At 49.7% G+C, this 25,483-nt stretch overlaps 1 protein-coding gene across 1 annotated transcript; it reads left to right on the forward strand.

Moving 5' to 3' along the window:
• Positions 1–1,222: 1,222 nt before the first annotated feature.
• On the forward strand, positions 1,223–25,248 carry PLEKHO1 (pleckstrin homology domain containing O1). The gene is made up of 5 exons (XM_077841258.1): positions 1,223–1,345; positions 19,963–20,103; positions 21,125–21,229; positions 23,834–23,935; positions 24,407–25,248. Exons 1-5 carry the CDS (start codon positions 1,226–1,228, stop codon positions 25,157–25,159), a joined length of 1,221 nt encoding a protein of 406 aa, XP_077697384.1. The 5' UTR covers positions 1,223–1,225; the 3' UTR covers positions 25,160–25,248.
• The last annotated feature ends 235 nt before the right edge of the window (positions 25,249–25,483 follow it).

The raw sequence follows: 25,483 nt of genomic DNA on the forward strand, positions 1-25,483 counted from the left end.
CCCTCTGCGGGCTGGGACTCGCCCCGTCTTCTGAACCCGGGGACGCCACGCGCGCCTGGCTATAGATGGAGCTGTGGGGTCCGAATCAGCCCTTCCGTGCAAACCCATGTGCCTGGCCATGGAGGTGTGTGTGGGCCACAGGGGCAGGCTGCTCTGTAGTGTAACTGGAGAGCTGCTGTGATCTACAAAGGGCGAGCAGAGAGAGGGGAGGGGCCCGGTGTCTCTCCCATATACCCTCCCCCCTCACCCCCCCCACCACCACCCAAGGACAGACGCCTCAACTCCAGCCTCATTGCTGTCAGGAGCTCCGCTCTGATCCCCCCCACCCCAAACCCCTCCCCCTCTCCCCTCCAGCCTGATCACACCAAGGAATGATGAAAAAAAATAATTCTACAAAAAGGGTGAGTTGAAACGGCTTCTTCTTTGGGGTGAAGGGTTCTGGGGTATTTGGGGTGTGTGTGTTTCTTTATTGTTCTGTTGAGACTTCCTCCCACCTCTCTTTGCAAAAAGAAAACCAAACAACAACAACAAAAACCCCGACCCACCCCTTCTTTCTTTCTCTCCAGCTTCACAGTCTCTTCCTCACTTGAAATTTGCCAGGAAATCCAGTCGTGTTGTGTAGTGTAAAAAAGGATGTAGGAGCATGCGGTTTTCATTTTGATTGCGAGGAAGGCATGAAACACACATAACAGACATTGTGTATCTCTCTGTGTCTCCTATATGGAGAGTCTCTGAGTAGCGCACCTATGGATGTATCTGTTTGCCTTTCGAGAGATGGCAAATAAAAACCTGCGCTTGCCTTTCGCCCCCAGGAATAAATTCTTCTTCAAAGGCTCAAATATGCAATTTGCGCTGCAGTAAAAAATCAGTTAGTTGGAATTCCTCCCTCCCCGGTAGCAAATGCATGTTGGATGAGATGGATGCAACATCACAGCCGTTCTTGTCTCATGCACAGAATGAGATATAGCTTGTGATTTTTGCTCTATGCCTTGGGTATTATTATTTTTGCTTCGTGTCTGCAGGGGGGAATCTCTGCAGAGTGAAACTGGCAAAGTACCTAAGTCTCAGCATTGGTGGAGAGTGGGCAAGGTGGGGGTGGGGGGGGCAAACTTGGAGAAAAAGGCAGGGTGAAGGATAGGGGAATAAAACCCTCTAATAATCCCTTTTCTCTCTCTTCCTCCCCCTCCCTTTGTGTCAGGGGCCACAGGATGGAAACCAGCAATCCATGCAGCCAGAGAAGGTTGGCTGGGTTCGGAAATTTTGCGGGAAAGGCATTTTTAGGGAAATCTGGAAAAACCGTTATGTGGTTTTGAAGGGAGATCAGCTTTATATCTCAGAAAAAGAGGTAGGATTTGTTTAATATGTCTCTCCTCCCCGCTTCCCCCTGCAACCCATCCTCCCTTTGCCTTTTGAAAGCAAACTGAGCAGCCAAAGTGTTTATCCAACACCCCTTCGAAACCGGGGAGTCTCCATCCGTGGTGTTTATTAACCATCATGTAATTTGCTAGCTGGAGAGTTTCTATGGGGAATTCTCTTTTCGCTGTCTGGCTCTGCATTGTCAGTTCAAACAAGACCTGGGTTGGGTTTCTGTGTTGATTCTAACAACAACAACCACCACAACGGTGCCCTGGAGTCTCCCACAGAGGACTGGCGGGGAGACATTTTCCAGCGCCGATACATGAAACGATTTGCTTGGCAAATGTTAAAGCTGTTCATCTCTCCTTTCCCCATAGTCACGTATTTCCTTATGTCTGCCCTCTGTTATCGAGTTCCACAATGGCCTGGTTTACAGCCTCGCACCCTGATCGTTTTCCAAATGGAAATAACAGCAGGGTTAGGATGCCAGACAGACCGATTTACAAGTTGGGGTTTTAGGTTCCAAGCCCAGTCCCTTATCGCTCAGTTGTTTTTCCAAAGGAAGGGACACAAGTAAAGTTTAACCACTGCTTTGACATTCTGTTAGTGCAGAGGGTGGACAAAGCACCCCTGTCTCAGTTCCAATGGTCTGAGGGTTTTTGGTTTAATGTATTGGATTTAATTGGATGTGGCTTTCTGAGCACAGGAATTGCAATCTGTGACTGTCCTCATCTAGCAGGGGTTGGCTCATCCCTTCCCTGTTTCACAGATGTTGGGATCGGTAAATCCACCCAATTGGGGGTTTTGTTTGTTTGTCTGTTTTAAACCAGATGGATCTTTCAAAATAAAATCTTGGTGTTAATTGGTGCCATGTGTACCAGAAGCGAGGAGGGTGTCGGTGTCCGGACTGGGGTTACAGGTGTGAATGAGGATGGAGAGATAGGCCAGGATGTAGATAAACAATCAAATTCCTCGGCCAGGGGTGCTGAAACAATTTGTATAGTGGGGGTGCTGAGAGCATTGAACAAAACTGTAAACCCTGTATATGATGGAATCCACTTCAAGCCAGGGGTTCAAAAGCATCCCCTGCACGCCTAGTTCGAGCACCTATGCCCCTGGCCCCATCCCGCAGCACGGTTCACACCAGCAGCCCTTACTCATGTGTGTACAGCCAAGGGAAGGTCCCACTGCCTGCATGTCAGGTAACATCGCCCAGGTTATCGATGAGAAATAACGTGGCGCAGAGGGAGAAGGCAAAGAGGCTAATGACATCATTGAGCATGGCAGAGCATGTATGGATCTGAGTTTATTGCAATGGAGAGATGATTGGAGAACTAACTTGGGGGGAGCCTGGTCTGGGCTTCCCATCTATCAGTTTTTCACAACTCACTCCAAATATGCTCTCGATGGCCACAGAAACAGGGCATGGCTGGGGCTTATTCCTTGTAAATTAGGCCTGGGAACTAGGGGATCAGCACATTAGAAATGCACAGATCAAGAGAAAATAGACAAGAGAGGTAGATTAGCTACTGTAGCAAGATACTCTAGATGGAAAGACTGATTCTGATCATATGCTATACGGACAGACAGATAGATATGCAGATATGGAGACATAGATAGATCAGTGCATTAAATGGTTGGGAGAATGTTTCCTTATTCACTGCCCAGAATGCTACCATTGCATGTTAACTGCTCTTCTGCACGAGGGCCCTGATTCAGGGAAGCACGTAACCAAACGTTTAACTTTGATCAACTTCTTCAACTCCAGTTGACTTGGATGGAATTTAAGCACATGCTTCTGTGTTTGCCTGAATCAGGGCCTAGAAGAGAAATTCACTTTGCTGCACATAAGCCAAAGGTGAGCTGTTTGCTTCACCCAGATACCGTGAGCCATCCCATCGGTGCAGGTAGGGAGGGGCTGGGAATAGCTTGTATTATTGGCAGACAATAATAACGGTAAATTTACAGTGAGCTGCAGGGATTATGCTGAAACAGGCAGGCAGATGTTTAATGGCGCTGGCAGGACGCTTTATGATTCTCTGAGCAGATGCGGTAACATCACCGGGACTGCTAACCAATATCCTCATTTGTAGCTGTCTAAGTGGTGGAGCTGAGTTTGTGCCTTTCCAGGCAGGAGGGCAGAAAGCCATGATTCAGGGGTGAGGATGTGGAGCTGGGGTCTGCAGATGTGGTCACCCCATCTCAAAAAAGATATATTGGAATTGGAAAAGGTTCAGAAAAGGGCAACAAAAATGATGAGGGGTATGGAACGGTTTCCATAGGAGGAGAGATTAATAAGACTGGGACTTTTCAGCTTGGAAAAAAGACGGCTAAGGAGAGATATGACTGAGGTCTATTAAATCATGACTGGTGTAGAGAAAGTAGATAAGGAAGTGTTGTGTACTACTTCTCATAACACAAGAACTAGGGGTCACCAAATGAAATTAATAGGCAGCAGGTTTAAAACAAGTAAAAAGAAGTATTTCTTCGCACAACGCACAGTCAACCTGTGGAACTCCTTGCCAGAGGATGTTGTAAAGGCCAAGACCATAACAGGGTTCAAAAAAGAACTAGATAAAGTCATGGAAGATAGGTCCATCAATGGCTATTAGCCAGGACAGGCAGGAATGGTGTCCCTAGCCTCTGTTCGCCAGAAGCTGGAAATGGGCGACAGGGGATGGATCACTTGATCATTACCTGTTCTGTTCATTCCCTCTGGGGCACCTGGCACTGGCCACTGTTAGAAGACAGGATACGGGGCTAGATGGACCCTTGGTCTGACCCAGTAGGGCCATTCTTATGTTCTTATGTTGTGCAGGATCAGAAATCTCTATAAACACCCATTTTTTCATGGTTTGTGTGTATAAAAAGATCTTCTGTACTTTCCACAGTATGCATCCGATGAAGTGAGCTGTAGCTCACGAAAGCTTATGCTCAAATAAATTGGTTAGTCTCTAAGGTGCCACAAGTACTCCTTTTCTTTTGGTGAATACAGACTAACATGGCTGTTACTCTGAAATCTGGTGAAATCCTGGCTCTTTTGAATCTAATGGCAAGCCCCCCATGGCCTTCACTGGGGCCAGGGTTTCACCCTAGCATGCTAGCCCTGGTTGGGGAGGAGGAAGCCTCTCCGGGGATGACCTATATGTAACCCATGTTGTGTAACCTTCCTGAGTCTGCAGGGGGAGAGACTGAAATAGCCAGGAGCTGAGAGGCCCCAGTGCACACGCTGGGTGCTTGTGAGCTTTGCGGCAGCTGTCCTGTCTGTGAGCCCACTGTGTGGGGGAGGGATCACCCCTCCCCACACCCACGGAGTGCAATGCAGGCTGGATTTTACTCTGTGTCTAACTTCCAGGACAGGCAGAGTTCCCCTCTTCCAATTTCCCCCATCCCGTGCATGCTCCTGGAGCACTGGGGGGCAAATAGACGGATCTTCTGGTTAGTGACCTACTGCCGGCTTGGTCAAGGGTTAATGTAAAGGCCCAGCCCGGCCTCTGGTACTGACACCTGAGTAGCCCGGGCCCAGGAATAGTAGCACTGCATGGGGCTGGGTTTTGAACGACTGTCACTGGAGCTACTTTCCTCTTCTTTGAGGAGCTAAGGGGCAGCCTCTAAGAAGGGCATGCGTCTCTGTGGTGTAGACAGGCCCAAGACTCTGCCGTGGGGTGCCATGCAATGGCCCTGGGCATTGCGGAGTAACGTGCGTGTCTGACTGAGAACTCGCGTGTTTGTACCCGAGTCTCAGTGATGATCACGTGAGTCTGTGCCTGCGAACGTGTACGTAGGGAGAAATAACACATCTATCCATCGCCTATCACCACAGTATTGGTGTGCCCTGAGCAGGTGTTTAAATGAGCAGTTTGTCTGCATGTGAACAGTCATGTGAGTGCCAGTTTCTAAATGAATAATGTGTATCCGTGTCAGTGACCAGGCATGTATCGAATGGTAGGGAACAACAAGGCGTGTGTCACAATAAGCAATGTGTGTGAACGAACATGTGCATGGAAGACTGCGTGCATTTGGGTATGAGTAATGCGCGTTAGAGAACATGTGTGTGTCTACCTGGAAGAATAACGTGTTTGTGGACATATATGTCTTAAAGGGGCAACGTCTGGCAGCATATGTCAGCATCAAAATGAATAATTTGTCTCTGTGAATGTGTGTGTGTGTTTGCATACATGAAGAGTGGGCACATGTGCAGGCGGGATATGTCTCTGTGAGTCTCAACGTACGAATGAACATGCCTGGGGTGGAGCAATTCTCCCCCGTGTGACATTCTGCGGACAAACAAGCAACATCTGTGTGTTCTGCCTGGGTGCATGTGGTGCGTCCCATGTGCGTAAAACGGTCTCTCTCTGCACTTCTAAGTATGATGCTCTTTTTAAACCAGATCTTGTGCAGTTTAGGGTCTGACCCCGCTGTTTGCTCCCTTTTGGCCGTGGCTGGCCCTTGGATCTCTGGACATTCTAGAGAACAAATGCACACTCACAAGAACGGATGGAAGGACATTTATAGCTAGCATTTCCTCCCGCTCCAAGCAGCAGGCCCGTAGCCAGTTCCCCATTCATCTCCTCTCTGAACCATAGGTCTTCCCCTTTGCTGGCCATCCTGTGCAAGCTAGCTTTCATGGAAACCGGTTCCTGCAGCGCCTACAAATAGGTTAATACATCTGGGTTGGTCGAGCAGAGCAGAACGCAGCCTCTTTTGCTTTTTCACACACCAGATTACGCCCAGTGGAGGAAATGGAGCCCCTGCTGTGCTTTCGTGCTGAGTTGAGATAGCTTTCCACTGACAACACTCTGCTACTAGGAAGGGGCTACAGGCAACCCCAATGAGGTGAAGGGGGACGAAACAGCTGAGGAGGGATCGGAAGAGCAGGCCCCTCCAGGAGATGTGAGCGGGGATAGCTTGTGGAGGTTGCCTCCATGTTGGGGTAAAATCTCAGTCTCACTTCTCTGGGTAGTAGAGAGAGAGCATATGCTGATGGGAGACTAGATTCCAGGGTCTGTTACAAAAATTTTGCGGCTACAGGCTAACACGGCTGCTACTCTGGAAAGGTTCTGTTACAGTAACAGCTCCTCAGCCGGTGTAAATTAGCATCGCTCCATCAAAGGCAGCTATGTGGATTTGCACCAGCCGAGAACCTGGGCCTCTTGCTCTTAAATCTCATATTAACTAGGAAACAAACCTTGATGTTGCCTGTCAATTTCTGTAAAATGGGGAGAATGACACTGCCCTCCTTTTAAAGCGCTGTGAGATCTACTGAGGAAAAGTGCTGGGTAAGAACAAGGGATTATTATTTAGGGGCCCACATAGGAGATGGGTTCTTCTGAAATCCGGACCCCACTGTGGGTTGAAACCCCCAGCCATAGTGTATTGAGTTTTGTCAAGAAGAAATGTGAACAGTCTTAATGTAAGTTTGATCACCACCCTTGTTTGGAATCTGTGCAAGACTTCTCTGACCTGCTCTGCCTCTAGTGCACCCTTTAATAAAGCCACGCACCTTTTGCTGGTTCATCGGCACACCAAACGCTAGCAGGGGCCGAAGGCTTTGTGTATCCCATTGCATCGACCTAACACACAAATCTTTAGCCGTTGCTGCAAATTGGTCCCATAAACGATGCAAAACCTTTGTTATTTTGCATTTGGTCGGTGGCCAGAAAGTTCCCAATAACAAAACACAGGCTGGTTGGAGTTGATTTCTGGTAAGCAGCAAGGCATTTTGCATTCCTTTCCCCTATCCCCCTCCCCAAACCCACATTTCTGGTAATTGTTCTGTTCTTTCTAGCACGGCTTTGTTGTTGATTTACACTCGGGAATAACAGCCTGACTAACACAGCACACAGCTGGGCTCCTACCACTTCCTGCCAGGAAGCCCATGGCCATCAAAAATGGACTCTGTGCTCACAAGAAGTTAATGAGGAAGTGCTTTTCTGGTGGGCTTCCTCAAGCCGCTAATGCAAGCCTCGCCTCAGTGAGCTCGAGAGCCCTCGAAAAGTTGGCTGCACTCTCGGCTCGTGCTTGCTGCAGCCCGTCTGAACGCTGTTGAGCTGCATGTGCAGCCTGGGAGGTGTGTGTGGTGTTGTTTGCGTACGTTGTGCGTGTACAAGGTGGTGCTGCTTGTGCGTGTGTTTGGAACAGCACAGGCCACGGAGCTGGGGAGCCCATCCGGGCCAGAGCCCGACTGCTTTGAAGCACCAGGTTGCAGCGCTGCTCAGGTGTGGCCCGGCCCCATCAGGACAGTGGGGTGGCCGGGTCAAACCTGTGTGAGCGGTGGTGTGACCTGGCACATGGGGTTGCAGCTGTGCTCTTCACCTGGCACGCCCCAGCCCCCGAGGAGGAGCGTGTGTGGACTCCGCACTGCCGCTTGTGAGGAGTGGGCTTGTTGCGTGTGTTTGGGGGAATGTGCACAGTGCGTGAGCCGTGGCGTGTCTCCTCGAGCGTGGCATGAGTGTGCCCTGTCGCATGCGTGCATGCTTACGGACGTTGGAAGGCGTTACAGGTGGCGCTGTCGTGTGAGCATGCATGGGTGTGACAGTTCTGAACGGCCCACCTTCCACGCACCCACTTCGTCCTCTGGACCGGCGTGGCTGAGGGTGGTTAGCACGGGAGGCTGGGAACTGTTCCCTCCATCCTGGCCTATTCCTGTTTTTGCCCTCCCTTATCCAACTTCCTCCCCGCCACCTCTCCATTCTCAGAGTCTAGTCCCTTCCCCTCCATCAACCCCTCCGCTGTGCCCTCTGCAGCAGATCCCACACTCTATCCTGTCTATCCTCCCACCCTCCTGTCTTCTCCCTAGGGACAGGGCTGGAGAACCCAGGAGAAGCACTGAGATCTCAGCCTGTACTTAACCTGCTCAGCAAAGAGTTTCCTTTGGGTTTGCTACACTGGAGTCCTGTCTCTGCCCTAATGCTGCTGCTCAAAAGGTCCTCGGGGAGGAAAAACATATGGGACTTCCCAACAGAGGGGACATGCCAAGAGCGGCCCAGGGTAGACATGCATGGCAGAGCCTGGTTCGTGCCCTAAGAGACGCCTGATGGGTCACTTTAGGGTCTGATAACTCACTTTGCATCAGTCCATGTTGTGTCATGGTGGTCCCAGGCCCCAGCATTGTCTGGACAAATATCATTCTGCACAAATATCTGCACAAATGTCATTAATTTGCTGGCGGAAGGTACCGGCCCGAAGGCTGCTCTGTTCACAGCTGGTACAGCGTTAGAGGGGTGCTCTAAGCTAGAAGCCAGTGCAGCCTCATTGATAAGGACAGAACCTCTGTAGACCTGGGTTCTATTCCAGCCTCTGCTGCTGACCTGCTGGGTGATCTTAAGCAAGCCTCTTCCCTGCTCTGTGCCTCAGTTTCCCTGGTGTCTGTCTCAAGTGTAAGCTGCATTTGGGACTTCATGTAGATGAGTGCCAGGCCCTCTAGATTTAGTTCGCTTGATGATAATCAGAAGAGTTACCCCCAGCAGCCTTTGAGAACAGGTTTTTTGCTTCCTTGGCCCAAGTTTCTGCCCAACAAGGCCTGGGCCAGGTAGTTAGATTCCTGTACCCCGTGCCCAGCTGGGGATATTATCTCTCGCTGCGCTTTAGGGCTGACGCTGCAGTGCTCGGGGGGTGACAGGAGGCAATGAGAAGGGTGTGGAATGTGGGGGGCGAGGGTGAGGAATGGGGAGGATCTGACCCGCTGCCAGAGTTTTAATAACGCATGAGTGGTGACTTCAGCAAAATACCACCTGCTAGTGGTAAACCGAATTAGCTCCTGTGGACTCACTGCTCTGCCGACAAGGGCCTGATCTGGAGCCCCAGCAGCTCCCGCTAACTTCAATCTTTAGGTGCCTAAATCCCTTTAAGGATCTGGTCCTATGTCTCTGTGCAGCCCCCACTGCATTGCCACCTGCATCTCGGCTGGGCTCTCTAGAAGCTCCTGTAACATAAATCATCATCCTCATCATTGTAAGTGTCGTTAGTGGATATTCCATTCATGGAACACTCCTCCCTGCTGTGGCCTTCGCTCTTATTTATTATTTCAGTGCTTATGAAAGGTGCCAGATTGATCCCTTGGAGAAGGAATCCCTTTGTATGCACAGAGCGAGGCAGCAGCTGAGCAATCTTCCCCAGCAGCCACGCCGCAGCCCTGCCCTGGGAGCATGGAGATCTGTCTCCCTGGCCCATTCGCCCCTTGGCCTTTCTACGGGGACTGCCTGCACAGGGGGGCCCTAGACAGTGATGCATTTGGGCACATCTGTGCTTTGAGCTGAAGGTGTGATTTCTTGCTGGAGGAGACACACCCATGCTAGCCACAGCAGTGGGAAGAGCTAGCCACCCTGAATCGGTCCCTATCCCAGACGCTAGGCACATACTCAGGGCACTTAGCTGTTCCTGTCCCTTCTCCACCACTCTGTTTCTGGTGCGAGTAGGCCTGCTTGAGCTGGGAATCACATCCCCAGCCCAAAGCTTTGACATATCCTGTGACTGTTCCCTCTAAGCTGTGTGCGTGTGCGTGTACACACAGATCCTAACCCTGCGCACACGGCAAAACACCACGCGCACAAACCGATGCACAGAAGCACAAAAATTGGCACAGAAGAAATTTTTTGCGCACACGGCCTGTCAAAAATTAGAGGGAACATTGTGACCTGTGCACTAAGCTGAGACCCACCAACTCATTACACCCAACAGCTATTAGATAGTAGTATTGCCAGCCCCTCCCAACCAGGGCCAGATGGGAGCTAATGACCCCAACCAAAATCCCATTCCCAATTCCTTGAGCCATTCAGCTTCTGGGTTGCTACAGTGTGGGCTGCCACGGGGAACCCTAGCATAGGTGGGTCTGAAAAAAATTCCTCTCTCCCTGCTGCTGACATGGGTCTTTGCAAATGCCCTGCTGGGCTGAGTTTGATCTTGGGAATGACTTTTGCTGACCAGGAACGTGCAAGAAAGAAAAATAGTCGAGCCAAGGGAGAAAGCGGGACTTGGAGAGAAGGAGGGGACAGGGAAGGATGCAAGATATTCAGAGCCTTCAGCTGCATGATGCTCACACTTCACAGCCCTAAAACATGCACCTAGGAACTGCTCTGTCAGCAAAGACCGCTAGCTGTTTAGCCCAGCGCAGATGCTGGCCTGTAAGGGCTGATACCAGGGCTTAATTTGTGCCGGGGCTTGCCAGGGCTGATCCCTGGCACCTCTAGGCTTGGCAGTTCATAGCCTGGGCACTTCTTTCATTACAAATTAAGCACTAGCTGATACCACCCCTACAGTCTGTTCAGACCCTTCCCTCAGGGCGCAGTTTGATTTTCCAAAGGAAAAACTCACAAAGTAACAACAAAACCAAGGTATTCCTCCCCCAGCAGAGCCCAGCAGGCTGTCCTCAGAACCCCCTTACTCCTTGTGGCTCTCCTCATCTGAGTAGCTTGATCTGTCCCAGCTTCATCTGTCTGAAGCAAGAAGGTTATTTGTAGTGACTGGACCATCTGAGCACTCCCCAGCAGGAATGGATCCGATGTGGTGATCTGAGGCAAACTGCCTTTCACGGGGCTGTATCCTGCCTTCTTGAATCCCCTGTGGAGTTTCCACTGGATGCAGCATTCTCTTTCACAGCCCCCTGAGAGGTACGGCACTGTCATTCTCCCCATTGTACAGATGGGGGAACTGAGGCATAAAGAAATTAAATGACATGCCTAGGGTCATCATGGCCATGTCCCCAGGACTCCTGAGCTAATGTAACTCAGGATTTCTCATTAGCAAAGAGACTTTTTAGAGGCCTTCTAAGCTCTTGAACTCACATATATCATGTGGCTGGGGGTTCCAAAGGTAATTTTTTGATTTTGTTAAAAAAAATTCCTATGATCAGTTTTCAGCGGGGTTGCCTTTTGGTTGCACTGAGCAGCTCCTTGGTCTTATCAGAAAGGGTCAATTGAAGCATGTGATCTAGTTCTCTGTCCCACTCATTGTTCTGTAGGCCTTTATCAGGGATACCTAAATCTAAAGAGGCACTGGACTTCTTTCAGACCTGCTGTCTTTTGGAAGAGATGTGAAAAACCCTGGTATGTGGTATTCAAGATCCCTGGGGTCATTGTAGTTACTAGGGCATTTTTCACAAGAGCTGGTGTGTCCTAGCCAAACTGTAATTCAAGGGCTTTACATTCTGCCTTCCTATATTCCCCCTGGAGTTTCAAATGGTGACACTATTCATTTCACTTCCTGCCCCAAACTGCTGTATGGTGTTAAACAGCTCACATTTTCCACTGAGAGGGGCCTGCATTTCAGTGCTGAGGGGACATTTAGGACCCAAAGCACCAGATAAATATGAGGCTTAGTCTTCTGATCTAAAGATATACTGAAGTTTCGCTATGTGTACAGGGTAACTTAACTCATTCAGGGAAGCAGTGTGCCCTATGGGACAGGTCACTAAACTGGGACTCGCGGCTCCTGGGTTCTATTCCTGGCTCTGCTGCTGGGTGTCTGTGGGCAAGTCATTGCCCCTCTCTTTGCCTCGGTTTCCCTATCTGATGCTATCACAGATTCCAAGGCCATTCTGATAATCTAGTCTGATCTCGTGTATATCACACGCCATAGAACTTCCCCCAAAATAATTCCTAGAGCAGATCTTTTATACCAATCTCCTTGGTAAGGCACTTTGAGATCTACTAATGGAAAGTGCCAGATGAGAGCTATGGACTATTATTATTCATGTAATTATTTTCTGGTTATCCTCTGCTAGCAGGTAGGCAGGTGGCTAAATGCATAGGGCCAGACCAAATTCACAGTCCACTTTGGTCAGTTTGACGGTCATAGGATTTAAAAAATCGTAAATTTCATTATTTCAGATATTTAACTCTGAAATGTCATGGTGTTCTATCTGCAGGGGTCCTGATCCAACTCTGAAGGCAGCAGCGCAGAAGTAAGCGTGGCATGGGACAGTTTTGCCACCCGTACCTCTGCTCTGCTGCTGGCGGGGTGCTGCCTTCAGAGCTGGGCGCCCGGCCAGCAGCTGCCGCGCTCTGGCTTCCCAGCTCTGAAGGCAGCACAGAAGTAAAGGTGGTAATACTGCGACCCCACTACAATAACTTTGTTCCTCCCCCACACACACAACCGTCTTTTTGGTCAGGACCCCCAATTTAAGAAATGCTGGTCTCCCCTGTGAAATCTGTATAGTAAAGGGTAAAAGTACACAAAAGACTAGATTTCATGGTTCATGACATGTTTTTCATGATTGTGAATTTGATAGGGCCCTATAGATGCATAGTGCATTCGCACATCAGACAACTGAGGATCAAAACCTACAGGTACTGCAAACTTGGATTAATGGCGCACCTGACATAAGGATAACATCACTCTTCACTGGGTCATTTCATCACCGTATTGTCTACACTAATTACCTCTCTGTCCACCGAATTGGATCTGCTTGGCAAAGGAAAAGAAACTCCTTAGCTACTTAAGCTCTTTTCTGAAGTTAGAAGGTGAAGTGGGGAAGCCTCTCGTCTTGGTACTAATGAATTCTATTCTCAGCTCTGTGTGGCAGGGGCCGTCTTTTTGTTCTGTGTTTGTACAGTGCCTAGTACCAAGGGTCCTGGCCTATGGCTGGGATTCCCAGTGGCTATTACGATAAAATCACCATCATCTCAATGCATTGAGTTTTAGCTTTAAGAACCAGGGACTCCAATCAAGGACCAGGCTCACTATAATAAGAATCCCAACATCTCATGAAGCACTTTCCATCTGCAGATCTCACAGCACTTTACAAAGGAGAGCTAGTATTATTCTTCCCATGAGACAGATGGGGAAACTGACACACAGAAAGGTGAAGTGACTTGCACTAGGTGACAGAGAATTTACAGCCCAGATGTCAGACCTGTGATGGGTGTGGTTAGACATTGATAGATGTTTGGCTGCGTGTGTGTGTTCCCTCTGTGTGATGCCCCAGCCCTGCACAGATAGCTGGCACGGCAGACCTCGAGCGAACCACCCAATGACCACAAGATCTGGTAAGGGACGAAGGCACCCAGCCAGGTTTATTAGTATCCCGCAGACTCTACTGGACCTTGATACATGTATGCCCATAACAATGGACCAGCTCAGTGAACAGCAGGACTTTCCAGACAAAGATACTTCTTCCTCTGAGATACATCTTTATGCCCCGATACAAACAAGTTAGTACTGCCTCTTTGACACAGCTAGTTACTGCCCCCTGACATCGCCAGTTATCACCCATCATCTTGTACATATTGGTTTGATTAAAACATCTCTATTACATACTGACATCCTGATCCTATCTTTTAGGAGGGCTCAGTGTGTTCCTGTTATCCTTGGGGAATGTTTTTGTACCATCCTTGATACCGGGATGTTCTGGTACCACTTGATATCGGGATGTGTTTGCGTGAGCACTCTGTGCCTAGCACTTCTTAGGAATGTTTTATTTCTGCAATATCAGCCCTGTTCTTGTGAGCAGGTCCTGACTCATACCAGGGCTCTGATACAGGGGCTTATGTGTCAGGCCCTCTTCCTACTACAATGGGCAGCTAGAAAGGGACAGATAGGGTGGGGAGGAGGATGAGGCAACAAAATGAACACGATGTAGCATAATGTAAGCTTGGCTCGTTGCTTGCCTGACCAATATCCACTTAACGCCCCTGTAGACTCCTTTTCATTTTGGGCCACGCTCTGCCTGATTAAATTATTCTTACTATGTATTAGCTGTGTTATGGTAGTGCCTAGGAGCCCCAGCCATTAGCCAGGACACTGCTGTGCTTGGTGCTGTACAAACACAGAGTACAAAGACTGTCCCTGCCCCAAAGATCTACCAGTCAAAGGGAAACCTGTGCAAATCCATTGGCTTCAGTGACGGGGCATGGATGACAAAAGAGGGCAGTGGATCTGAGTGTGATGAAACACGCCAGATCAATAGCACTGGAGACCTAAGGTCTCCACAGACCAAATACAGCAGCAGGGCAAGCGTCCTCCCCAACCTGCGTGGGGTTACATGTCTCACCCCTGCCTGGGAGAGAACCCCCCTCTAAGAGGGAGCGGGGAGCTCGATCTCCATTTGCATCCTTGCCTGGAAAGAATCAGGCTGATTTTCATGGTGGCATTACCCCCTAGGACCTGGGCTGAGACCCAACCAAACTCATTTCACATAAGCCAATACACAGGCAAAGATTTTCAGCAACTGAACAGGGAAAAATTTGAAGACAAAATGCTCAAGGAGAAAGGCTGCATATCCCATTCCCAGTCTCCAGGGACAGCCTTCCTTGCTTTACCGTGTTTCAAGAAAGCAGATCAGATTAGCTAGAGAGATTAGATCATGGGTGTTTATATGGATACATTATTAGAGTAGTACAAAGAATATAGATTAGAATTATGCTAATCATAAATCATCATGTTTTTACCTTCTATTTTGTTTCTTGCAAAAAAATTAAGTGGCTAGAGACTTTGGGTGCCCAGTCTCAGCACTCTGCAAACCAAGCCCCTTTAAGGGTGTTTCAGGTTCGGCTCCCCCAGAAAAGAGGTCCCCAAAATCACTACTCACTTTTGAAACTCTAAGCCCCAAACTCTTTCAACTGGGAAAAAAAATCGAACAATCCCAATGAACATTCTGAGTTTGGGGTTAACTCCGGAGAGGCAGAGCCAACCAGAGCTGCGATTAACTGAGATGGGTCATTCTGAGAAAAGCGAAAATCAAGAGCATTATTCCACTCCTCGCTGTTCTCCTTACAGATCACTCGAGCTGATGGAGAAATTGCACTTTATTCCCTGGTAGGAATAGCTGCGGTATTTCATTAAGCCTCTTCGGCTGCCCCCTTCCTAGGTCCTCTAGGCAGCCTGAAATGTTCTTCCAAAGAAACATATGTTGTTTGAATTCTGAAAAGACATAGGGTCAGGTTCTCTGCTGGGGTCATTGGCAGTCCATCCTAATCAATGGAACTGCTCCATTTTACACAAGAAGAGAATTGGGCATATACCATATAACCCTCTTCATCTGCATGTCTCGGGGAGCACTGGGAATCTGGAGAAACTGAGGGTTGGCCTGAATGGTGGGGCTAGATCATGCCAAAAACATCATACTGAATGGAACAGTGCGAAGCAGAGAGAGACACACTAGCTCAGAAGAGGCTATATGCCAGGAGCCCCGTCTTTAAGGCGATAGATAGCCAGCCTTGTGAACTACTTGGCATTCAAGCAATTGTGCTGGCTGAAGACTAGCCTCTTTAAAAAAGACCGTTCTCAGGCAAAGGCAGTGGCAGCTCTTAAGGGACAGAACCAAACTGCAGGCAACTGGGACACTCAGTTCACTGGGATTTGATAACTCGGGCTTTGCCGAGGGTGATTGTTTCAGGTGATTCATTTCAGAGGGTGTATTTGTCAGTGTTCCTTTCTCTGACATGCGGCTGAGGACTCATAGATGTAATACATTTCCACCCACTTGCCCCTTTTTTCTGTCAGTCTGACTTTCCCACATGGGGCAGAGGTGGCCGGCTGGTACCTTTGAAATACCGAAGTGGATGGTTCTCTGTGAGGTTCTCTCTTTGGCCTTGCAGTTTGCTCGCTGAATCCACCATCCAGGTCATTTTGCTTCTCTGCTCATTTCTCTCGCTACATCTCGAGGCAGCAGGGAGGTGGGAGGGATCAGCTGTTGAGTCCTGTTGTGATCCGAGGCTTGGGCACCTTTGGCAGCTTGTGAAAACAATGTCACAGGTGTGAAAAGCACGTCACCGCTAAGGGACCGGATTTCTCAGTGCCACCAAGTCCCCTTCACACCACTCTGGCAGCACAAAGGCACCTTCAAATGGGCGTAAATTACAGCTCCACTCAGTTTACGTCCCCTTTCCAATGCCAGAGCCTTGGAATAAATGAGAACCAGGCCCTGGGTATTTATAGCGATACAGATTCAAGCTGGGATTTTCAAAGCATCCAGCTCCCCAAAATCCCATCCCTGCAAACAGGAGTGAGTTGTGTCTTCCCACCCCCACCCCGGAAATCAGTGGGAGTGCTTCCGGGGGCATCGAGCTGGAGCAACGGGAACAAGTAACCAGCAGAAAACAAAATATTGACTTGCTGCTCATTAGTGAGCCTCCTCCATTCTGTGCGCTGACTGAGGCAGGGATCCTGAGGGAAAAACAGTCAGTGATCATGGAACTAAAGACAGTGTTCATGTAATTGTGGACGGTATTATAAAAGGGGGCCAAATTAAACCAACCACGCGTATCACACGTACCACAGGTTGACAATTGCTGCTGTGTATTACAGTTATTCATGGCGCGGTCTATTCTAGTGATCCTTTGTGATGCATTCTCTGTAAAGATTGGCTGCATCTGGATCTAGATTTCAGTGCGCTAAGCTACAGGGGTGCACTGATATTGAGGTGTTTGCTCAACCCATCAGCAAGACAGGGGCCATTTGCAAACCGTGAATCCAGTCCCACGTTTGATTTTTAACCTCCCCAGAGATCAGGAGTGGCTAAATCCAGGGTTTTGGTTTTGGCCTGTTGTGCACTTGAGTTCTCTAGAGCTTTGTAGGCGTTAATCTGTGCCAGAAGCAAGACATTTGAGATGCACTTTCTCCATTGCCCGTGACAGGTGGCAAACCTGACAGCGATGGGGTGAGCTCTTGCGTGCATGAAAGGAATTATGGGTCAGTGAAGTCAAATTGGCCTAAATGAGGCAACATCTGGAATTATGAGTAATTTGTTGGCTGGAGTGTGACAGCCGGGGGGTCTCTTTGCCCATCGCAAGTGAACAGGGCAGTGATCAACAGGATCCCTCGAAAGAGACGGTATTTCGGAAGATACTGGCGGTACATAAAAGCTCTACAGTGCACAGACTATGGGATCTAGCCCACATTTGGGTTTTATTTATATACTGCCTTGTTCAAGTATGGATAGATAGATACTTACATGGTTTCCATGGCAATCTTTGCTCAAACTCCATTACAAAGCCCCATGACTGCATGTAGGGCACAATTCTGCTTCTGCTGATAATCAGTGGGAGCTGGGCACCTAACTCACATAGGCTCCTTTGAAAATCCCATCCTATAATGGGGGAAGGCTCAGACTAGATGAAGCCTGGAGTCCCAGGAGCCTGGCCAGGGCTCAGGCCCTGTTGTACACAAGAGGCCAAACCCTTTTCCCAGCCCCCAACCCAATGTATCCACCTGGGTGGTCAGGAATTCCCCTGGGGAGGAATGCATGGGCTGATCCACAGCCACTGCTCCCCTCCAGGTGTCCCCTCTTCCATAAAGGCCTTAAAGTGGATGTAAGTTACAGTTATACCCACATTAAGGGCCCTTTGCACTGGAAGGGTGGCCCAGTGGTTAGGGAACTAGCCTAGGCCCTAGGATCAAGTTCCTACTCTAGCACATACTTTCTCTGTGACCTTGGGCAAGCCACTCCCTCGCTCTGTGCCTCAGTTTCCCCATCTATACCATGAGGATAATAGCACCGCCCTGCCCCACAGAGGGCTGTGAGGATAAATACATTAGAATCTATGATAATGGGGGTCATATAGGTGCATAAGTATGGTGGATGCTGCATAAAGGGACCATAGTATAAATGCAAATCAGGCCCTGAAAATGCATTCTCTTCTGAAGGGGTTGCATAAACACACTGTGTGTGGAAGCAGCTGATGAGCTGGGCTAGCAGTCCATGTCCACCATTAATTGTCTGGGTTCCAGGCTGCTGTACCCTGTGCTCTGAAGTTTTGTGCTTTGATGGTTTTTTCTTGTTCACCTCTTCGTGATAGGAGAGGCCCAGCAACAGGGGAAGTGGCTTCTTTGCCATATCAGAAACCTGGGACTGGCTCCTGAATCAGCTGTCGTGGCTGCTGTAATAATGCAGCCAGGTTAAAAATAGCAAGTGCTAATCTTTATCCTCCAGAACTTTTGTTGTGCCATCTTCCGAAAGGCACTGAGCGCTAATGTGATGGCATCTGCTAATCTAGAGACACACGCCCACTCGCTTCCAGACGCTCCGGCTCACGCATGCACACACACAACGGGACACAAGCGCGTGCACAAAGATGGAGCGCCCCTTGCTGACGCTGGTGTCACTCAGGATCAGTCTGGCTCAGCGGGATCAACAGGGGGACGCTGGTGTAAAAATGATACAGAAGGTGGAGTGTGCCTGAATTTTAGCTCAGCAGATCGTGCGCAGTGTTTTGGCACCGTTTGGAGTTGATTTTCGAGGCGGGGAAACGAGACCAAAGCCATGTTTTTCAATATAGAACTAGATATATTCCTTCCTCCAGCCTATGCCCGCTGTCTGGTCTGATGCATAAGTGGCAGGGAGGGGTGTTAGCCAGGGCAAGGATGTGACCAGTTTTGAGAGTCCAAGGGAGAACTGTAGCTTTTTCCGACAGGTCTGTCTGCAGATAATGGCCACCGTTTTGTGTGTGTAACCTGCTGCGTGGCACACAGCTCTCTGCAAACCCACCCCGCAAGCCAAGGAGTGGGATCTTATTCGTCTCACAAAACGGGGCAAAAGGTTTGGTTCTCTTGGATGGGGCAGGGGCTTCTTGGGACTTATGGTCCACGAGGGGGCCCTGATTTTGGAGGCCCCGTTTAAGACTCCCAAGGAGCTTGATTTTCAGACCTGAGCAGCTACCTCTGCTGGTGACTTCCTTTGGTGTTGTGGAAGCCCTGCCCAAGCTGTCTCACATGGGGATCCCAAATACTGAGGAACCCTGTACCCATCACCGCTTTAGGAAACACTGGCCATGAGCTCTAAGCCCGTGGGGGGGCCGTTAATGGCTTCCTTACAGCACGTGTTGCAATTTACATGGCTAATTTCATTGTGTGTACGGCTTTCAAAAATTATAACAGTGCCTAGCGCTTGGGCTGTGATTTTCAGGGGCCTAAGGAAGTTGGGCGCTCTGCCCCCCCGCCACCCCCTTGAAATCCCTCAGGAATCAAGGAGGAGATTTTCATAAGGGTCTAAATAGAGGAGCACAAGGCAGATTGACTTTGAAAATCCCAGACTAGGTTAGAAATCAATGGAGCAGATTTTCAAAGTTCAAAGGACGGTTAGATAGAATTTGACCTTCAATGGGAATCAGGTCCCTGTGATAGTTATAGGACCCCACATCACTGTAGTACCTGAGCAGCACCTCACAATCTTTAATATAGTGATCCTCACAACCCCCAACTCCCCGAGATAGAGTGCTATTATACAGAGGGGAAACTGAGGCAGACAAAGTGACTTGCCCAAGGTCACACAGGAAGCCAGCAGCAAATCATGGATTTGAACCCCAGGTCTCTTAACTGCCAGGCTAGCGTTCTAACCACATCCTTCTTCTTGAAGGGTAGGTGGACACCTAACTCCAAAGTGTGTCACTGGAAAGCGCCCTCAAAAATAAATGAGTATACTTCTCTGACATCAGTACTGGGTGGACTACAGACAATGCTCTAGCATCAGGTGTGGGGCTCTGTAGATAGGCAGTGCAGCTCCAACAATGGAAAGCAATTATAATAAGCACATACAGAGTTACACCACACACGCTATAAATGTATAAACCCTGAGTGATTCCACCAAAGCCATCCCAGCAGTAGCTAGTCTGGAGCGGAAGACCTTTGTCGGCTGCAGCCCGCCACTGACAGTTGCTACTTTTTGCTTCGTAGGTCAAAGATGAAAAAAACATCCAGGAAGTGTTTGACCTGAGCGACTATGAGAAATGCGAAGAGCTCAGGAAGTCCAAAAGCAGAAGCAAAAAGAACCACAGCAAGTTCACGCTAGCACACTCCAAACAGCCTGGAAACACGGTACAGCTTCCTACTCAGCTTGTGCTCACCTTCACCAAGAGATCAGGCTGTACTGACTATGGCAGCATGAGTCAACAGCCCAGTCCCCCCCTTTGTCTTTCTCCAAGATCTAGTGTGCCCGCCCACGCCCAAATTATTGGGTTGGGCACAGGAATCCCTGGGAGGAATTCTCTGGCCTGTGCCATGCAGAGGGTCAGCCTAGATCATCACAGTGGTCCCTTCTGGCTTTAAGACCTATGAACCTCCATCTGTTGGAGGCAGTAGATCCTGCAGTGTTGAGTGATGACTAGGAGTTTTTGCCATTGACTTGTAATGGCAGCAGAATCCAGCCTCTGGCCTCTCTAATTAAATAAGCCAATCATTTAGCTCCAGATCCTTGGAGTGGGATGTTGTGAAGGCCAAGACTATAACAGGGTTAAAAAAAGATCTAGATACATTCATGGAGGATAGGTCCATCAATGGCTATTAGCCAGGATGGGCAGGGATGGTGTCCATAGCCTATTTGCCAGAAGCTGGGAATGAGCGACGGGGGATGGATTACTTGATGATCACCTGTTCTGTTCATTCCCTCTGAAGCACCTGGAATTGCCCACTGTCGGAAGACAGGATACTGGGCTAGATGGACCTTTGGTGTGACCCAGTATGGCTGTTCTTATGTTCTTATGTAGTCTAAAGAAGGGACAGGCAAAGCATTTGGGATGGTCTCAACGTGGACCAGATCCTTCACCGGTAACCGAACCATTTAGCAAGACTGGAAACATTTCAGCTGTTAGTGGCAGTTGTGGATTGGCTGGTTGGATATGCTTCTTCCTGAGAAATAAAACAGACCCCCAGTCTAGTTCTCTGCTACCATAAATTGTGTGCTGGGTGGAGCTGCGCTGGCTTGCGTTAGCGGAGACTCCGGGCTTTGTGCATATTCCCACACCCTTTTCTTGGCGGCGTCATGGTGGCCGGGGACCAAGCCGACGCGTTGCCGCCCGGGTGCTGTGCACAGCACTGACATGAATTCCCTCTCTCCTAGGCACCAAATCTGATCTTCCTGGCCGTCAGTCCGGAAGAGAAAGAGTCCTGGATCAACGCCCTCAACTCCGCCATCACCCGAGCCAAAAACCGCATCTTAGACGAGGTGAGAAGTTCTCTCAGGGCCGGGCCCCAGCTTTGTTGTCTCAGCCTTAAGCTTGAGTGAAGCCTTCGGCTTCAGCTCTCCTGCCTCAGGTATGACTGCACAGCAGCCAGTCTCCCAGCCTGTGTAGGGGCTGTGGCTCGGGCTATGAAGTCTGGGGTGGGTTTTGGGCTTCAGAGCCTGAACCACGACTTAAAAGCACAATCTGCACGACTATTTTTAGCACGGTAGCATGAGCCCTGTGATCCTGAATGTGTCAGCCCGGGCTGGGAGGCTGGCTGCTGCGAGCTGCCGCTGGCTGAGGAGACGAACCTGTCGTGGGGAAGGCCGCCCGCACTTCCCAGCCCAGCGCAAGCATGTCCCTCTTTCTCAGCCTCAAAACCAATGGTGCAAAGCCACTGGGCTCTGGCTAAGGGCAGTCGGCACGTGGGGGGATCGGCGTTTGCAGCGCTGGCTCTGGTGGACCCTCTGTGACCATCTAGCTCGTAATAAGCCAGCAGTGATTACATGCCACGAGGCATGACTTCCATATGCCTCGGGCAACTCCTAGGTTATCTCCAGGGGCTATCTATCCTGGGAGAACAGCCTCCTGAGGCACAGCCCCATAAAGCACCCAGGGGGTCACCTGGAAAACAGATGAGATGCGAGGCTCATCTTGCCCTCACCAAAGTGCACAGGAATCCACGCTGTTGTGTGTCTTGTCTGTTTACACTGTGAGCTCCTTGGGGCAGGACTGTCTCTAGATAAGTGTCTGCGCAGGGCCTAGCTAATAGCCAAGGATGAATTTGGGCCTTGTATTTTTAACTACCCGGAGAGCAGCATCCCCCGCCCCATCCCTCCCACCTCCCCATGGCAAGTGTGATGCAAAGGGGTAAAGATGAGAATGAGGCCCTGAGCAAGGCCTTGCCTGCACCCAGAAGTTGCACCAGGTTAACTCAAGATGGTTTTTGAGCCAGTGAAAAGCCCTATGTGGATGCATGTCAGAGACCGAGGTGAGGATGGGTCATGCTTAGAGATTAGAGCAGTGGCAGTTGGGCCTGGGGGTCAGTGCTGGAATCAGGAGTCAAGAGCAGGGTGGAAACAAGGTAAGAGTAGGGCTGGGAGCTGGGCTGGAGCAGGTTAAGGCCCATGAAGTCTGTCACCTCTCTCAGGCACGGGACAATTCCAAGCCACGAAGCTACTTTGGGCATACTGAGCTGCTCTGTCTCCCGTGAGGCTTATATACCTGCCCTGCGAGTCACCTGACCAGCTCCCAGCTTAGGGATTGGCTGGAGCCTAACACCTCACAATGCACTTGTATCATTTTAAAGCTGGCTGTCTCTGTTCAGCTTGTGCTTGTAGGTGTGGCGTGCACATAGGTAACCAGACAGGCCAATCCGGCTGTTCACCAATGCTCTGTACGATAGCAGCAGGAGGACGAACTGTCGGGGCACAGGCCAGCATGGGGATATGATCTCACTCCTGTTAGAATATGGTCACTTCCAAAGTTGCTGCATTGTTGTGAACTAAAGTGCGGGATGAACCAAAACAAGGCTGTTTGTGTGAGGATGCGAGGGAGTTTCTGCTGGAAAAAACAAAGATGCATTGTTCCAACTTCCCCATGCAAACAAGGCCTACATTTATCAACACAAGCAAAACTGATGCAAACAAGGTATAAATAGGTAGGAGTGTCCACACGCAAAGTGGCATCTGTTTAACTACATCAGCATAAAATTGCACCTTTTTTCTCAACTGGTGCAAGCAGCTCTCAGTCTGGGAAAGCAGTGCTCTTGCATATGGTTTACCATGGCAGATATGGGGTCTGCAAGTCAAAGGAGGGCCACGAAATGGTTTAACAGCCTAGCAGATGGTTTTACACTAGCCTGTCCCTCTCCCAGAACTCAGATGTGATGCCCTGTGATCAATTCAGCCCACATTCACCTGTAATTCAAGTCTAGGTGAATTGTTTTACACGGAAGCTGGTCAGATACTACAGTGATGGGTGGCAGTATAAAAACCTAAGACAGATGATTAGATTCTCTTAATTCTCTTGCTTTTGACCCTACCAAAAGCTCTACCATTTAGTGCTCTGCAAATGCCTTTCAAGGACAGACAGCACATCACGTGAATCTTTGCCAGTGTCTGGAAGGTTCGGATGAGTTACCGCCAGTGGAATTCTTTTGCCCCTCCCAAATAACTGATTCCAGTTCAAAGCAAGTTTTGAGTCAAATGGTGTTTGGCAAATGTTAGAGCTTTTGGGTTTCGCTGGTGCATTTCATAATGCAAAGCTGGGTTTTTTTATTAGCTGGCATATTTGCCAGGGGTGACCTGCAAACTGTATGTTTGACTGTCGGATTTGCAGTTTGCAATTCAAACAATCTGCCGGCTGAGAGTTCCTCCCTGAAGAAATGAGCAAATTTTTCTGCACAGTGGCAACATTGGAAAGTGTTGCCATCAGCTCATGGACAGATCACAGACAGAAAGACAAAACTGGTTAAATAAATTATGCACCAGGAATTGTCGACCCGGCTCCAGTTGCAGAGGCAGGGAGTGATGGCTTGTGGTTTGCATTTCTCAGGCACTGGGATGCTTGACGGCCTTTATTGTCATGCTTGTGTGTCCTTGCAGGTGACTGTTGAGGAGGACAGCTACCTCGCCCATCCGACCCGCGACAGAGCGAAAATCCAACACTCCAGACGGCCTCCGACACGGGGACACTTGATGGCTGTGGTACGTAAGCTAAACCCTGGGCAAAAGTTCAGATAGGTCACCTCCGATGTTAGCAATCCCTTATACATTTATTTATTTTGAAATGGATGGAAGAAGGTACAGAGTCTTTTATCCCTGGGTTGAAATGCAACCCGGGTTGGTGAGGCCTGATGGCTGTCTCCTGGCCTGTGTGAAATGAAAAGGCATGTCTCATTCTAGTTCCTAGTACAGAAGTGCCTTACAGGTGGGAAACTGAGGCACAGGGTGGATTAAAAGACTTGCCCAAGGTCACAGGAGGCGGCTGTGTCTGAGCTGGGAACCGGACCCAGGTGTCCTGAGCCTCAGCCCCTAGACTCCCCCTGCTGATGGGCTCATTAGAAATGCACAGAGAGGTTGATTAGTGCCATTGTTGCTATGATGCTCAAAGTAATGAGTGGGCAGCCTCTTCGTCCATCCGCTCATGACTCCCGCCTTTCTCGCCACGCTCTGCAGGCATCTACCTCAACGTCGGATGGCATGCTGACACTGGACCTCATCCAAGAGGAAGACGCCTCTCCAGAGGACCACGGGACCTGTGAAGAGAGCTTTCGGGTGGACCTGGATAAGTCTGTGGCACACCTCGCTGCCGGCCGGCGCCGGTCGGATTCGGAGAACGTCAAGTCCTTGGAGAAAGGCCGGACAGTGAGCCTGCCGAGACGGGAGGCGACCTCGTGGGATAAAACTGGGAAACGCAACGACGCCTTCGACAAAGGGACCATGTACACCCCACAGGTCCCCAAAAAGCTCTCGCACTCGGAAAAGAACAAATGTGCCTCCATGGAGGAGATTTTGTCTCGCCGGGACTCTTCCGCGCACCGGGCGGTGCTGAGGAAGGGGCTGGAGGCTCAGTTTGCCTCGGGTGAGCCCGAGCAGCTGGCCCGGATACAGGAACTGGTTGCACTGAAACTGGAAAAAACTCAGGAACTGCTGACGGAGGTGAAGGGCTATGGGGAAGGGAAGCGAAAGACAAAAGATTTCGCCGCTGCCGCCACCACCACTTCTTCCTCTTCCAAGTCGGACTCTGAGAGCATCTTGCGGGAGACAGAGAGGTTGCTGGGTGAGGCCTCCTCCACCTGGAGCCAAGCCAAGAAGGTGTTACAGGAGATTAAAGAGCTGAGGGACCTGTACAAACAGTTAGAACTGCAACCGTCGGACCCTAAACCCAAACAGATCTCACAGTCTCAGTACAGGAAGAGCATGATGTGAAGGCACGCTTCAGGGTGGGATGGTGGTGATTTCTTTTTATTATTATTTACAGTGTTCGAAACAGTACAAGGTGCCTGTTCTCATCAAAACTTGCTCCTCAAGCTTGACCCCTTCCCCTCCCCAGATCTCCCCCTTTCCCCCCATCCCCAGATGAAACAAAAGGTGTTCAAATAAACCAGTTTGGATTCCTACTTTTTTTCAAAGTATCCTTTCTCTGCGTTCTTGGGCTGCTCGTGTCATGCTTGCAGGACGGAAGATCACCAAGACCTGGAAAGCTCCCGGCATACTTGTGGGAACATATGCACAGCAGCAGGGGTAGATATT

Source organism: Eretmochelys imbricata, chromosome 24, assembly GCF_965152235.1.
Source record: "Eretmochelys imbricata isolate rEreImb1 chromosome 24, rEreImb1.hap1, whole genome shotgun sequence".
NCBI classification, from domain to species: domain Eukaryota; kingdom Metazoa; phylum Chordata; order Testudines; family Cheloniidae; genus Eretmochelys; species Eretmochelys imbricata.